The sequence below is a fragment of the Cantharellus anzutake genome, assembly GCF_015039405.1.
Source record: "Cantharellus anzutake strain C23 chromosome Unknown EI90scaffold_5, whole genome shotgun sequence".
In the NCBI taxonomy this organism is placed as follows: Eukaryota; Fungi; Basidiomycota; class Agaricomycetes; order Cantharellales; family Hydnaceae; genus Cantharellus; species Cantharellus anzutake.
The window spans coordinates 691,761-706,469 of NW_024066955.1; the positions used below are offsets into that span (position 1 = coordinate 691,761).

The 14,709-nt window shown below is 50.2% G+C and overlaps 7 protein-coding genes across 7 annotated transcripts; 4 read left to right on the forward strand and 3 right to left on the reverse strand.

Annotated features, from left to right (window-relative positions):
• Positions 1-1,536: 1,536 nt before the first annotated feature.
• EI90DRAFT_3012317 (uncharacterized protein) lies at positions 1,537-2,455 on the forward strand (the record flags this gene model as incomplete). The annotated part of the gene is made up of 4 exons (XM_039056557.1): positions 1,537-1,572; positions 1,619-1,905; positions 2,030-2,070; positions 2,253-2,455. 4 exons carry the CDS (start codon positions 1,537-1,539, stop codon positions 2,453-2,455), a joined length of 567 nt encoding a protein of 188 aa, XP_038921809.1.
• Positions 2,456-2,660: 205 nt separating this feature from the next.
• EI90DRAFT_2989707 (uncharacterized protein) lies at positions 2,661-3,782 on the forward strand. The gene is made up of 4 exons (XM_039056072.1): positions 2,661-3,185; positions 3,256-3,397; positions 3,456-3,515; positions 3,571-3,782. The coding sequence occupies exons 1-4, from the start codon at positions 3,059-3,061 to the stop codon at positions 3,590-3,592; spliced, it is 351 nt and encodes a 116-aa protein (XP_038921810.1). The 5' UTR covers positions 2,661-3,058; the 3' UTR covers positions 3,593-3,782.
• A 3,804-nt stretch (positions 3,783-7,586) lies between these two features.
• EI90DRAFT_3035579 (uncharacterized protein) lies at positions 7,587-8,970 on the reverse strand. Its single transcript, XM_039058632.1, has 3 exons — positions 8,233-8,970; positions 8,025-8,174; positions 7,587-7,977 (listed from the first exon to the last, which is right to left on the reverse strand). The coding sequence occupies exons 1-3, from the start codon at positions 8,512-8,514 to the stop codon at positions 7,825-7,827; spliced, it is 585 nt and encodes a 194-aa protein (XP_038921811.1). The 5' UTR covers positions 8,515-8,970; the 3' UTR covers positions 7,587-7,824.
• Positions 8,971-9,542: 572 nt separating this feature from the next.
• On the forward strand, positions 9,543-10,129 carry EI90DRAFT_3035581 (uncharacterized protein; the record flags this gene model as incomplete). Its single annotated transcript, XM_039058633.1, is given in 2 exon segments — positions 9,543-9,908; positions 9,920-10,129. A coding segment is annotated over 1 exon segment (256 nt), but the record flags the coding sequence as incomplete, so codon positions are not given.
• Positions 10,130-10,883: 754 nt separating this feature from the next.
• On the reverse strand, positions 10,884-11,590 carry EI90DRAFT_2064956 (uncharacterized protein). The gene has a single exon (XM_039052504.1). The coding sequence runs from the start codon at positions 11,411-11,413 to the stop codon at positions 10,973-10,975; it is 441 nt and encodes a 146-aa protein (XP_038921813.1). The 5' UTR covers positions 11,414-11,590; the 3' UTR covers positions 10,884-10,972.
• Positions 11,591-12,812: 1,222 nt separating this feature from the next.
• On the forward strand, positions 12,813-13,541 carry EI90DRAFT_2064986 (uncharacterized protein). The gene has a single exon (XM_039052505.1). The coding sequence runs from the start codon at positions 12,976-12,978 to the stop codon at positions 13,462-13,464; it is 489 nt and encodes a 162-aa protein (XP_038921814.1). The 5' UTR covers positions 12,813-12,975; the 3' UTR covers positions 13,465-13,541.
• EI90DRAFT_3035585 (uncharacterized protein) lies at positions 13,489-14,383 on the reverse strand. The gene has a single exon (XM_039058634.1). The coding sequence runs from the start codon at positions 14,287-14,289 to the stop codon at positions 13,618-13,620; it is 672 nt and encodes a 223-aa protein (XP_038921815.1). The 5' UTR covers positions 14,290-14,383; the 3' UTR covers positions 13,489-13,617.
• Positions 14,384-14,709: the final 326 nt, after the last annotated feature.

Here is a 14,709-nt window from a genome sequence, read left to right on the forward strand (position 1 = left end):
CAGGGGCAGCCGAACGCGCCAAATGTTGCTGCGAAGAAATAAATCGGGGGAAAAAAATCAAAGACCTTCGCAGCCTCACGGCACAATGGCTGGGAAGAACCACACACATCTGAGAACTTGGGTCAGAATCAAGACCGGTAATGATGTCGGAAGGATGTGTGGACTGCAACAAGGCCTATGCCTGCGGGATTTCATCATGCACATGCTGATGTGCCCGATTTGGTCCATCTTCTTTGAATCACACTTGCTGCGCAAGCGGAACACGTATCAATTGACGTGAGCAAGTAGACGCGAAGTGGCTGTGTAGATCAAGAATGTCGGGTACCTTCCCGCCTGCATGCTAAGCGCAATCGACAACTTCATATATATATAAGCTCATTGATGGCACTTGATGGCACTATTCACAAAGGGCGCAGATGGTCCCAAGGTCTGAGTCAAAGACTAGGCGCCGAAATAACGGCAAGGCAGCCTGCGGAAGCCTATGCCATAATTGCGCGTGCCCGGCAGCCGCAGGCCCGATTGTTTTTCGCCAGGCACGCTACTGATTACTCCGAATCCTAACTCCTAGCCACAAACGAACTAGATGCACGGATTAAATGATGACCTAGGCTCGGATCTTCGGCAGCGCCACAGACCTATGCATGCCAGCAACAGCTCGTGAAATGTACAATGTGCCTTGGCGATATTGTCAATTGCGTCAACCAAAAGCCGACGACAAAAAGGGTGCTGTACTATTGGAAAGTACATGTGTTCAACTAGCGATATAACCGATGACAGGGATTTCTACACGAGCCATGTGGACATGAGAGACAAACCGTTGTGAAGTAAATTGCGCGCTTTGTAAGCGAGAAAACAGTGATCACAAATTGTCTGACCTGCGTCAAGGTCTCCCCACACCACAGGTGTTCATTATGCTGCGACGCAGGGTAAGTGTCCTGTAGGGATTGTTTGGAGGCGCTCGCCACTGATCCGAGACTATCATGATTCACGCGGCAGGGTAAATAGTCGCAATGTGACAAATTCGGACCGTTAGGCGACGAAGACAAGCCACCGTCTGGGCAAATGACGCGCAACCTATTCTAGCCTCTCTGAGGCTGAGAGAGAAGCAGTGTTGGGACAACAGCGAGCACACTCACTAGAGAACATATGGTTGTGGCGTATACAAGTATCCTCGTTGGCGCCCAGGATCCAGCAGAGCCATGGGAGACCACATGGCTGAGACGCGCGTGCCACCAATCCTCCGAAACTGGGGTGCCCCGAACGCGAACATAGCGCCCAGCCACCAGGGAGACATTGTTCACATCATTATTTGAAAGTAGGCTGTTGACGGCGGGCCCCACGGTAGTCCGAATTGCAGCAAGTCTCATATAACAATCGACGTGCAGCCCAACCACCGCCCCAAATCCCATCAGAGATCGCAAAGAGCATAAGGATGATCGATGATTCAGAAATAGTTGATGTCAAGATTTTCCCCCGCCCAAGACAGTACGACTGCGGTGTCGGAATCGCGCACGATCTGCTCACCAAAGAGGCACAATGGTCGCGGCATCCCCATCGTCTTGGATGTCAAAGGTAAGGCAGTGATGATTCTAATAATTCATGACTGAAGGCGGCTTAGGCATGCGGCGAACGTTCAGACACCGAGTCAAGGAGGTCATCCAGCTTCCTTGGTGTTGCGACTGAATTACAAAGTATGGCCAGCCAATTACAACACCCAGAGTTGGTCGAATACTGCCGGCGTCCAGAGACTGCCTTACGTACATTGAGAGAAGCGCCACTAGCTGGCAGCAAAACCGATGCGTATCTAAACCACACCAATCTCCAGATGGGACGCGGCATTCTGGCTTTATGTCCAAAAACCCGAGGTTTCCAGTTATGCAGCGGTGGCTCTTTGATCCGGAGAGGGTAACGGACAACTGCCATCTACAATTCCTGTAAGAACGTTCCTCCGAAAAACCAGAGTGAACTAACCGTCCCCGGACACGATGCCTGGAACTCTGGCTCTAAGTATACGCCACATGCGGCACAGGAATATCGCACGTGTGATAGCGACGGAACTCGAGCGCAGCAGTAAGTGGCTGCACGACGATTGAATGCACCATTGCCAACAGCAAATGATGAATGAAATCGTCAGAAGCACGCCAACTTCTCTGTGTTCGCGGATCACCGGGTAGAACGACGAAGTATTAAGCATTGGTACTTGAACGGAAGTTGGCCTGTTTAAGAGGCGCTACGCTAAGACGTGTTGGAAGCGGAGCGGCCGGACAGACAAAGTGGCCCAAGTATTGGAGGAAAAGCTAAGCTAGACTTCCTGAACCAAATCAACCACACGGGAGCATTCAAGGAAGGAAAGGGTCACGACGAGTTCACCCGATTTCACCCTGGCCTGGCCGGAAGAGCTGGGTGGAATGTGACAAACCCGGTTCCCAACTGGGATATATCTACTGTATTTTAACAAGGAACACTAGGGAGAGTTGCAGCCTTATATATAGGAGCAACGAAGGATTCAGAAATCAGGGATGTAGGGCCACTAGCTGACACCAATTACAAGTCGTTGGACTGGACATATAATATGAGAGAGCCACCACGTTTCATAAAAGAAGGATATCCGTGCAATCGGAAAATAAAATTTCCGCATATTGTAATGAAACCAGTCCCCACTAACGTACTGTGGAACATCACTTACGCAGGTGCTGCAGCTATTTGTACCACCAATCGATCCCCAAGAGACTTTGTGCACCTTCTTCCCGAGCTCAAATTGATCCAACAAGAGTCTTCTTTTTGGAACCAGCCACCCTCTGCTGACACCGGAACGGTCCGAAGAGACGCAACTCCAGCCATCACGATGCCATCGGACCAGAACGGTTGGGTAACAATGAACGTGCAGAAGCACGAATTCAATCGTCGCCCTTCTTAAGCCAAGCGAGAGGTGCTAGACTCAGAGACGACGGTGATGATGAGAGTGGACGCACCGTTCTGTTGAGGTGTCGCCAAAACGAAGCACTGCCGCCCATTGAGCCCAACACAGCAATGTTGACCCACTTGAATCCACGTCACAATGAAAATTCTCATCCTTACCTTCTGTGCGGTCCTCTTTCTTTCAACAAGTAAGGTAGTTGCCATTTGCGCCGGAACTGTGTATGGCATAGGCAACGTCATAGGCATCGGGGTGGGCGTCAACCGTTGTATGGACCTTACTTTCATTTCCATATTAACACTGCTTCTGAACAAAAAAAACTTCACTTTTATCTCCAGGGAACATATACGATAATAACTGCAAAGTCGTAGACGGAGTGACAACAGACCTAAATCCATGTAACCAACCATCGGGCATCTTTGCATGTTCGGGAAGCCCAATTTACTACTATGGATACGTAAATTCGTTCACGGGCACCAAGTACGTTGCATCCACCATTCTTTCGCGAACGCCTTCTCTCTAATCCGACCAACTGCAGGTACAACTGTGGCCGTGACAACACCACCGAATCATGTGGAAGCGACATAATCTCCGTTTGCGTAAGCTCATCCCCGGACGTTACACGTTGAGAGGCCCCTAATAACGCAGCCGTCCTTACAGTGCGTGCCGTCGTAGTGTATCCCGGTATTGGTGGTTCGCCCGTTACGTGCATGCGGGTCGTGTTCAGCGGTGGTGGATTTAGTCTGTCTCGTCATTTCACACTTCTTTGTTTTGTTCTACAATAATTTCGACATTTATACACTTAGAGCCGTATGGCTCCTCTCCTTCCGTTCGGGTCCCTGTTCTCACTTCGGACATATGGTTCAACATCTTGGTTCTTACAACAAGATGTCAACGTGAGTTGCTGATTGAAGGAACGATCGATGATGTCGTAGCACTGTGCGAGCCACCCTTGTTTGCCTTTGAGAGGACATCAATAGTTAGGTAGGTGACCAGCCTCTAATCGATGGTTGTCCATGAAGTAGCGTCTTCGCTACAGGTGTGCTTTGAGTGCCGTAACTATTATATCAGTTCCCTCGCGATCAGTTTCGGGACGCACAGTGGGCAAGACTCTGGCATCATCCATATTCATTCTGGTGGATACTCCCAGAAGGATGCATGCTGTAGTCCTCATTATGATCAGTGTTGGAGGGTCCATAATGATATCCAGCACCGCGGTGGCAGTGGAGGGCGAGTATAACGATTTGTGGCGCATATTACAGATCCTGGATTCCTGAGCCTCCAAGAGGGGTGCATGAAGGGCATGCGACTCGATTGCGCTAAGTATTGCATCGGAAAGACTGTTCAGCGCAACCCACTTGTTCCCAGCCTCTATATGGGCAGGGTGCCGACACACTGCAGCGTAACTTCACTGGGGACGAGTTGGAGCCTTAACTTCGCGGTTGCCGATCTGTGAATCGTTAGTGCAGTAGGGCGTGTGTTGAACCCAAGCTGGCTGTGGCAGTAGAATAGTGGGATGCGCGGGTTGAACGGTACAATTTATGATCCCAGCTTTACCAGTAGGACTTGCCGAGTTGGTACGGGGCTCAGTTGCGAGGGCCATTAGTCCCAACGCTCTTTTGCATATCCATCATCGCAAGTTGTCTCATGCCCAAGCCTGCACCTACGACTCTTCAATTTCGGGGGGATGCCTGGATGGTAGAAGCCAGCGGTCGTCAGTCAAGTCATAGATTGGGCATATAGGATCATTTGCAAGACATATGAGTCAGATATTCTAGATTCAAGGAGGCATCGCTTCCCGCAGATGATGCATCCAGATGAGGATGATTTCACGCAGTCAGTCGCGTAGGGCTGACGGAACAAGCATTTCCCCAGGATTGTGCATTGGAAATTGTAGGACGTAGTGACGGGATGGTGTAAAGTGGTTCCAGAAATGCCGGGCCCGGGGGTCGGTCGCATCACGTGGAATGGACGTTGCTTACTAATCAGAGCCACCATCAGAGAAGCACATAGCCACTTACAAACCATGAGACGTCAGCATCCAACACCACATCCCGGCCAGAGGTGGAGGTGTTGTCGTTCTTTTGTCCCGTGTGCACCTGAGAGCTCTTCAGGTCGGCTGGTGCCGACAAATCGAGCAGGATGGCGGAAGCACACTAACAAGTTGCTGGCCGACGAGAACTCGATTGGAAGAAGACCCAGTTCATACACACACAGACACAGACACACGAAGATCTGCTTATGTAAGCTGTAAGCAACGTCACCTTTCAATTCAGCATTCGGACCCTGGGCCGGCGGAACCCGTTAGGTCGCTAGACCGACCATTTCAGTCCCCAGCCACTTGACACTCGCGTCCCCGCACCTCCTGTTAGTCTGCGGCCTAGATGACCGAAGACTGCCGAAGACCCCCGATTTCATTCCCGTTCCGCACCCGACACTCCCGGTAGTAAGACTCCAAGTTCTCTGTTGCTAGCGCTCATTACTATTGTGGGCGAGCAGTGAAGTCTACAACTTTGGTCTGGAGATGACTTGTGGACAATCGCCGCCGTCTCTTCCTCATCGTGACGGACATGACATCAACATTTACACACAGATTAAACCCCAACGTCTTGCTCACCCTATACAGCCACTTTCTCCTTACTTCAAAGCTACAATGTCTTCTTTCCCTGGTGCTCGATACCAAAAAGGCTACGCCCTGCCGCTCCAATCTCAATCCACCTCCCAGGCCAGGAGCATGCCCTCGATCCCGAGCCTTTAATTGATATTACATGTGATGGGAAGGCATATAAACCTGCTTGGAAGTTGGAAGGCAAGCTATTGTAACAGGCGCCGATTCGGGCATTGGAAGGGCCGTTATTATGCTTGCGTCGTGGTGGATAAAATGATTGACGCCCATGATATTCCACTCGGGAATTGGACAGCTCTCGAAGGAGCGGATTTGACCCTCAACTGGACGCCAGCAGAGGAACGAGATGGTCGTGAATCCGTCGAAATCATTGAAAATAAAGATCGTACTGGGAGGGACGTTGGGCTTATAGCGGTCGTTTCCGAGCATATTGAAGGCTTCCCAGAACCAGGTTAATGTGCTGTATACCTTCACCGCTCCCGCACGCTCGCATGCGTTCCTGTCGCTAAGCTTCCACTGCCCCGTACCCAGAGCCCTGAACTAAGGTGCCAAAAAACTCAACGCAAACATTGTGGCTCTCCCTACCTCGACACACACGACGTCAACATTCACTCCCAATTCTACACCATTAAACGTGTTCTCCGCCACATCTCTCGAGGTGGATCGATCATTGTTAATGGATTTGTTAATCCTTTTATTGGTCATCCTCAATTGGTGGATTATATGGCTACAAAAGGTCCGCGGTGCAGTTTGAGCTGTCTAGGAGTATGCATTGCTTATTGACACTGGATCGTTATGATTGAAAGGCACTCTCATGTGCGCCACACCCCTTTCCCCCTACTTTCACCTTCTACTTGCTTTCTCTCCCCTCAATTACCTTGAGCACTGACCTTCCACTCCACGCAGCCCGTCAATGATGGACAAAGCAAAATAGCAACCCCGTGGAACGCCAGGAAGCCTGTCTAAATTGCTACGTGCTCGTGTTTTTAGCGGGCGCCGGCTCGGAGTACGTTGGCGGACAGTCGTTACATCCCAGTGGTCGTTGCCTGAGCAGCACTGAGCCTCAGAGATTAGGAGGGCGTTGCGAACGGGCGAATAGGTCCGTGGGCCTTGGGCGCTGACTGCACCCTGCTTTTCAATTCCGACTTTCGCCGTCTATGACGTTTTTATCGACAAAAGACTCGTTAAAAATTGGGGCATATTTTTTGGTGTCAACAGATCACTATAGTGCAATCCACCCGACCTCATTCACTTATGTGCGTGATTAGTACATGTTGCTCGTGCTCGGCTTCTGTACTAGCGCTCCTGGCGCTCTCTCCTAGTTGCATCCCGAACGGAATCTGCCAAGAAGTTTTTTGGTAACAATGGGAGATAACCCGTAACTGTGCCTTTGTCCCTTCTTTCTTTTCCTTTGAAGCGAAGCACCTGACAACACTCACTTCAAGTTTGGACCTCTTACTTAGAGATGTTGACATTATCGAGGACGTCCGCGTTAGGACTTATGAGAGGCGCGCGGGTGCTACATGACGGTTTCGTCCCCCAGCGAGCTTGTGCAAACTTCAGCCTGTACCGAGGGGGCTTCGGAATAAATAACTGGGGAATGCCGCCTGAAGCAGCACAACCCGCTACTCTTCTCGCCTTGCGTGCTGCGCAGACCAAAGTGGAAGGAAACTAGGGAGTAGTATTGTTTCAGAATTACTTTCTTCGCGGTCCTATTTATTTGTTAACACCCACCAACATTCAGTCCATGGAAGCGGCGATGGGGATGGGGAAAATGTGGTGGGGGGCAAGGGGCCCATATGTGCCCAGTGTGCTGGTACGGGTTACGTGCGCTCCCCTTATTATCTTGAAATTGATGATGTGTCTGTTCAATGTTATACCCGTTGTTCTTGACCTGAGTGCACACCATGGATGTATGTCTCCTGCACTAACTATTTCGTTATGGGGCACCAACACCAGAGACAGGGAAGTAGACAGGGAAGTCCCTCCACCCTATACATTGTTATCTCCCCAGTCCAACATGCTGCTCAGCAGTTGTCGCACCTGAAACAAGGCTTTTCTGATGGCTAGTAGAAAGACGTGTATACATGGGTACAAGCAGATTAACTCAGTCAGCATGCGCAAATAACGTTCGTCATCAACAGCCAAGGCGCCTGAAATGCGCCCAGAACAAGTCACAACCAGAGTTATATATATGATTCCAATCCACAAATCTTGATTGTCGTTATGCTGGTTCTTGATAAGGAACCGTCCTAGAACGGAACGTCGACCACTTATCTTGTCACTCGGAATCCCTAAGACCCAGCTTGCTTCGAATTTTGGCATGCGTCTGGGGGGCGAGTCGTGATCGTCTAGCTCCACCTTTCACGTAGTGAGCACCGAACATTTCCGTGAATAGTTCCTCCACCATAGAGACCACAAACCAACAATTTTCCTGCACTAGCTCAGTCGATACTGACCGTGGGAGGGGATGGTGCTTACCGCGAATACATTATATGGACCACACTCGCTTAGAACAATCTCGAACACTCTGCCAAATTCGAGTAGCGGAACAGGTTGCGGAAGGTCTAATCGTGCTTCTTCACTTGACCTCACATCATGAAGCAGATTCGAATTCTCAGAGACAGTTACCTTGAATGAAGACATAATATAAATGATATGAGGGCTTAGGAACAGACTAACAACCCACCGTATCTAGCGCATTAGACTTTCCACGGCGCAGGGCGAATCGGGCCAACGATAACGTGTGATCCCGGAAACGATCAATCCGAAGACTGAAATTCAGCATCCCGTGTCGGGCGACCACCAGTATAAGAGACGGGTGTCGCACCACATCATTGTCCCTGAAGCGCACAACAGATGTAATGTACGCGTGCTGGGCATGTGCACTCGCCATCAAGTTGTGAATGTAGGTGTGGGCGGAGGAGGTTGTGTGCGCCCACGAAGATATATGGGTCACCGGGTCAAACATGTCTACGCCTGCAACTGTGGGGTAGAAGTGATGGGCCAAAGAAGCAAGCTCCTTAGACCCAGGCGTAAATCGGGCAGCCTCAGAGCTGTCTAGATAATTGCTGTGGCGGGCATCCAGTGCAGGACGAACGACTCTCCCTTCTCCATCCACCTTCCTGTAGCTGCCTCCATCTTCGTGAGATAAAGACGAAGGAGCAAGCCTGACAGTGGGCTCCTCAGTGCCTGGCACAGATAACCCCCGATGACGATGAGATGGCTCGCAGCTACTCTGGATACTCTCCCCAGTCGCGCTCCAGGGCAGCCGATGATCGAATAAATGCAAGGCATCACTGGAAGGATTGCCGCTGAGGGTGGAAGGGAGTTCTTGATCACAAGAGGATGGAAAGTGGGACGCAGTAGGATTCGAGGCGACAAGCGGAGGGCGAGGGCCATCCGGCGTATTGCGAGAAAGGACAAGTGAACCACAGCCCCGTCGGGTGTGTCCACAGCCTGAGCATTGGTTGGCTTTGACATAAGGTAGAGGTGTTCAAAGGTTAGATATCAGGAGCGTGCAGAGAGCGAAGTCTTCACCTTCCGAACCTTAGCCTGTCAGAGCACGTAAATATATCTATCTTTCACCAACGAGCGTGAGGTTCAGATACTCCTCTTTTTTGTTCTCACGCTCGTTGGTGAATAGTTTACGGGGTCCCAGGCCTTGACAAAAAAATGGCGATCTAATTTGATCGCATATATCGGGAATAACTAGATGGTTGACGGTTTAGGGAAAATGATGAACACTTCTTATGTAACAAGTACCCACTGGCACCGCTGGCTTTGCCCCTTGGCCATGTTTGCTGTTCAGTAATTATATTGACTTTTGATTTGTCCCCGATTCCCTGTCATTTTGGGCCAATTCCAAGACCGGCGCAGGTCATTCTTCCAAATCAGGCCCGCCGATTTTTTTGTCCGTTGCTGTACAGCCTTTTCTAAAATTTTTGTCCGATCAAAAGTGAATGGGTATTGACCCCGTTCGTAAAAAAATCACCTGAAAATGGTCAAATTTCTCATATTTTTATGTTTCAATACAATAGAATTATATTTCCATCTAGTAGAATTAGCGCCCACAGCTATTCCCCATTCCTCGCTGAATAATGACCATAGCACTGACGGTCACAGCGATCTAGGCAGGTCGCCAGCCTCTTTTGGAAACAGTGATCCTGCTCTCGATCCTGCTCACATCAGCCCAGCCGAGCTTCCATACACCATTACCATCTCATGGGTACCAAACACGCGTCTCCAGACATGAAGTGACACATCGTCCTCATGTCCTCAACCCTCACTACCAAGGAGGCGGCACAAATCGCCCATCTCGGTGACTGCAGAGTTGCCGCATTCTCTCAGCTCACCAGCAAGGGACCTCTTTGATCAAGTTGGCAACCGTGGGTGTAGTCGCGAACTTGACAACTGGGATCTGGATGTGAGTATGGTGTTTCTGTCTCCCACCGGCTCAGCCTGAAGCAACGAGGCTTCACATACATCAGCAAGCACTGTTGGAATGCTTGCTGGGGTGTTTTCAGGAGCGGGTGCGGGGCTAATGGTCATCATTCCAGTGGGCGCGCTTGTCTTTGTTGAGAACAACGCACAGTCGCTGTTTCGGAGAGAATCAAAGCAGGTGAGGAAAACTTGATGATTTCCAGAACTTTTCGTGCACGGTAGCTTAGGACACGGTCTGATCATGGCCAGTGTGAAGGGTAGGATCAATCGTTGTGGTCGGGAATGGGTATGGCTGTGCGGCGCTAACTCTACTGTATTGAAAAATAAAAATTCGAGAAATTTGATCATTTTTGGGTGATTTTTTACGAACGGGGTCAATACCCATTCACTTTGATCGGGCAGAAATTTTAGAAAAGGCTGCAACAGCGGGACCGCTCGGAAATAGAGTCGGTGATAAAAATTTCATTCCTCGGTTCGCTCCTGGTGGGCGACTCGAGAATGGTTTTTTTCATCCGCTTTGGCACACACAAACACCAACACATCACAACACATCAATTCAATGCCCCTATGGTCACGCACAGCCCACCAGAGAGTCTGGCACCGAACTAGCTGGACCTGCTTATGTAAGCGGTAACCGTTACAATATTCGGTTGTGTCGGGTGAGCAGTGAAGGGCTCTTTGCGCCATGCGCCCACGAGATCTTCTTTACAACTCTGTTAAGTCTACAGCTTTGGTCTGGAGATGACTTGCGTGATATCACAACTATAATTGCTGCCGTCTCTTCCACATCGTGACCGACATCATACATTTACGCACAGATTAAACCCCAACGTCTATGCTCACCCTATAAGGTCACTTTGTCCTTACTCAGAAGCTACAACGCCCTCCCTGGTGTCAACCTCCCTCGATACCAGAAAGGCTACGTCCCGCCGCTCCAATCTCAGTCCACTCTCCCAGGCCGGCAGCATGTCCTCGATCCCGAGCCTTTAATTGATATTACATGTGATAGGAAGGCATATAAACCTGCTCGGAAGTTGGAGGGCAAGCCATTGTAACGGGCGCCAATTCGGGCATTGGAAGGGCCATTGCTCGTTTATATTATGCTTGCCTCGTGGTGGATAAAGTGGTTGACGCCCACGGTATTCCACTGGCTCGGGGATGGGGCGGCTCTTGTGGGGGCGATCTTGACTCCCGATTAGACGCCAGCAGGAGAATGAGATAGTCACGACGCCGTCCAGACCATCAAAAATAAAATGAAAGCACGTACTGGGAGGGACGTTAGCCTTATAGGTGTCGTTACCAGCTTTCCTGAACCAGGTTAATGTGTTGTATATCTCTACCCCTCCCGCATGCTCGCACGTGTTTCTGTCCCCAGGCTTTTGCTTTCTTGTATCCAGAGCCCTGAACCAAAAATCCAACGCAGACATTGCGATTCTCCCTACCTCAGTAGCTCAACACGTTCAACGTCAACATTCACTCCCAGTTCTACGTTTTCTCAGTCACATCCCTCTCTGTGGATCGATCATTATTAATGGATCTCTCGATCCTTTTATTGGGCATCTTCGATTGATGGATTATATGGCTACCAAAGGTACGTGATGCAGATGAAGCTATCTAGGAGTATACATTGCTTATTGACACTGGAACGTTATGATTGCAAGACACTCTTATGTGCGCCACTCATTGACATCTCCCTTTCCGCCTACTTTGGACAAAGCAAAAGAACAATCCCGTGAAACGCCAGGAAACCTGTCAACATTGCCGTGTTTTTAGAGGGCGTCGACTCGGGATACATCAGTGGACAGATGTTACATCCCAATGGGGGTGTGGTCATTACCTGAACGGCATTGGGCATCATAGATTAGGGGGGGCCAGGGTTGTATCATAACCACATTGCGAATGGGCGATACTTCCGAATAGGTCCGTGAGCCTTAGGCGCTGCATCCGGCTTTGCGAGCCCCTTCAATTCCGACTTTTGCCGTCCGTGTCAGCCCCAAAACCTCTCATTATTAGTGACACTGCTGGTGGACGTTCCACCTGCATCATCCCTATGTTTTTACCAACAACTGGTGTCAACAGATCACTATAGTGCGATCCACCAGACCGAGTTCACTTATGTGCGTGATCAGTATTTGTTGCTCGTGCTCGGCTTCTGTACCAGCGCTCCTTCACTTGGCGCTCTCTCCTAGTTGCCTGAATGGAAACTGTCAAGAAGTTTTTTGGTGACTACGGGAGATAACCCGTAACCGTGCCTTTGTCCCTCCTTTCGTTTCCTTTTTTAAATGACACTCACCTCCAACGCCGCCAAACTCGAGGATTCCATGTGGATTTGGCATCACCCACCCAATAATCCCCACATCTAAACTCGATGTCGATTATAGTAGGAGCACTATTGCATCATCAACGCGACCGCAGGGTAACAAAAAACCTCATGACTTGGGATTGTCACGCCAAAGTCCGAATCTCTTGCAACATCAAGCTTCTTATCTCTGAGATTCAAGCACGGTCGAATAATTATTTTTTCTTTGCCTTATGTCAAGGTCGATACAGAATCGGGTACAAATCATTTTTACATGGGCAACAGGTCTCACAGTCCAGAAGCACAACAAAAGCGACTGCCAATGCCAGAAAAAAAGTACACGAGCACAATTCGCTATCATAAGCAAACAGTACAAACCCAATTTAGGTCCCAGTAATGGGAACTGCAATCATGCAATCCCTTTCCGAATTTTGAAGAGGAAATCGCCCTTGGAAGACTAAACAGAGGCTGAAATCAAGTCACGTCTGATTCTGGTCCACAAATGGAACCCTAGCGGTTGACGAGGGATGAGTCCTAGAGCCGAGCCCCAACTGCCCGTCTCGTCACTCAGAATCCCCAAGACCCAGCCTGCTCCGAATTCTAGCACGGGTCTGTCGAGCGAGTCGCGACCGTCTTGCTCCACCTTTCACGTAGCGAGCACCAAACATTTCCACGAACAGTTCCTCCAGCATGGATACCATAAACCAACAGTTTTCCTACATTGCTTATCAACCAACCCCAACCCAAAGAAAAAATTATACTTACCGCGAATACATCGTACGAACCACACTCGCCCAGAACAACCTCGAGCACTCGAGCAGCGGAACTGGTTGTGGTAGGTCCAATAGTGCCTCTTCACTAGACCTTACATCGTGGAGTAGATTCGAATCCCCAGACATAGTTACCTTGAACGAGAAACAAAACATAAATGATATGACTGCAGCAATGGAATGGGGACCTACCATATCCAGTGCGTCCGACTTGCCGCGGCGCAGGCCGAACTGGACCAATGATAACGTGTGGTCCCGAAAACGATCAATGCGAAGGCTACAGTTCGGCATCCTGTCTCGAGTGACCCCCAGTATAAGAGACCGGTGTCGCACCGCATTGTTGTCCTTGAGACGCACAACAGACGTAATGTTTGCATGCGGCCCATGTGCACTTGCCTTCAGGTTGTGAATGCACGTATATGCGGAGGAGGTTGTGTAAGCCCTTGAAGGTATATGGGCCGCTGGATCAAACATGCCTACACGAGTGGCAGGGTAGAGGCTGGGGGCGGCTTCGTTGTAATCGGGCCTCTGTATTTAAAAACGGTCAGAGGTCGAATGGAACTCAGAAACCAAGCCCACAAACCCTTTTGCTAGCTGCGTCAGCGCCACCCGTACCAAAGTGACATTCCGAGCCAACAGATGCCCCTGGATCCACACAGTCGTTTTGACACCCACTCTGTTTCAAAAGCGCCGCGCCCCGAGATCTCTCTGCTTTGAAGCGGATAGCCAAGGAAGCAAGCTCCTTATGTCCAGGAGCAAATGGAGCAGCCCGAGAGTTGGCTGAATGATTGTCGTGGCCGACATCCAGCATCTTGCCGTCGCTGCCTCCAGCTACACAAGGCGAAGATGAAGGTGCCTTGACGGCGGGCTCGGTACCTGGCACAGAGGATCCTGGATGATTGTGCGTGCTCCAGCGCCACCAACAACGAAAAGAACGAACGGCATCGCTTAAAGAACTGCCGCTGAGGGTGGCAGTGGGTTCACGATAATAAGCGGATGGGATGTGGGACGTAGCAGAATGGGTGGAAGCGACGATCTGGGAGTGTGGCGCGCTGCTGGAAGGGACAACTGAGCCAGCAGAGTACGTAGGTGGGGAGTAGGAGTGCGAGTGTAATGCGGGGACCTGGAGAGGAGAGGAGAGGGGGTTGCAATCAACGACGTCGGAAAATGAAGCGGGGGGTGCAACCCATGCCCTGAGTGTGGCCACAACCTGGTCATCGATGGGCTTTGACATAAAGTAAATAGCACACCCAGCGGGAGCGCTCAAAAGTTAGATAGCAGGGGCGTGCAGAGAGCGAATTCCTCTGGCTGTTATATGTCTTCCTCATTCCGAGCTCTGTGGACAATAACCTGTTTTACACGCTAATTCACGATTCTCGTTTATTCACTTGTTCCAATTCCCGCTACTCTGTAGCGGGTCTTGTAAATTTTTCGACCCTGATTGAATGCGTTTGATGACAAGGTCCTCTATTATTGCCAATTCTAGATAACCCAGGGTTTTCCCAACTCACTAACCAATTTCTCTTATACCGCACCACCTCACTGTGCTGCTTCTCTCATGCTTTCCGGACCGCCGCTACTTTCCAGTGCCTCGCATATTCTGTTTGGTGACTGTTGCCAAATTCCCATCGGGCCTGCCCCCGCGTGCGTCCAT

Coding starts and splice junctions, on each gene's coding strand:
- EI90DRAFT_2989707 (XM_039056072.1), top strand. CDS start 3,059: ATGAAAATTCTCATCCTTACCTTCTGTGCGGTCCTCTTTCTTTCAACA. Junction 3,398..3,455: donor AATTCGTTCACGGGCACCAA/GTACGTTGCATC, acceptor GACCAACTGCAG/GTACAACTGTGGCCGTGACA. Junction 3,516..3,570: donor AGCGACATAATCTCCGTTTG/CGTAAGCTCATC, acceptor AACGCAGCCGTC/CTTACAGTGCGTGCCGTCGT.
- EI90DRAFT_3035579 (XM_039058632.1), bottom strand. CDS start 8,514: ATGTTTGACCCGGTGACCCATATATCTTCGTGGGCGCACACAACCTCC. Junction 8,175..8,232: donor AGTCTAATGCGCTAGATACG/GTGGGTTGTTAG, acceptor TCTTCATTCAAG/GTAACTGTCTCTGAGAATTC. Junction 7,978..8,024: donor GTCCATATAATGTATTCGCG/GTAAGCACCATC, acceptor GAGCTAGTGCAG/GAAAATTGTTGGTTTGTGGT.
- EI90DRAFT_2064956 (XM_039052504.1), bottom strand. CDS start 11,413: ATGTCTGCGTTGGATTTTTGGTTCAGGGCTCTGGATACAAGAAAGCAA.
- EI90DRAFT_2064986 (XM_039052505.1), top strand. CDS start 12,976: ATGGATACCATAAACCAACAGTTTTCCTACATTGCTTATCAACCAACC.
- EI90DRAFT_3035585 (XM_039058634.1), bottom strand. CDS start 14,289: ATGTCAAAGCCCATCGATGACCAGGTTGTGGCCACACTCAGGGCATGG.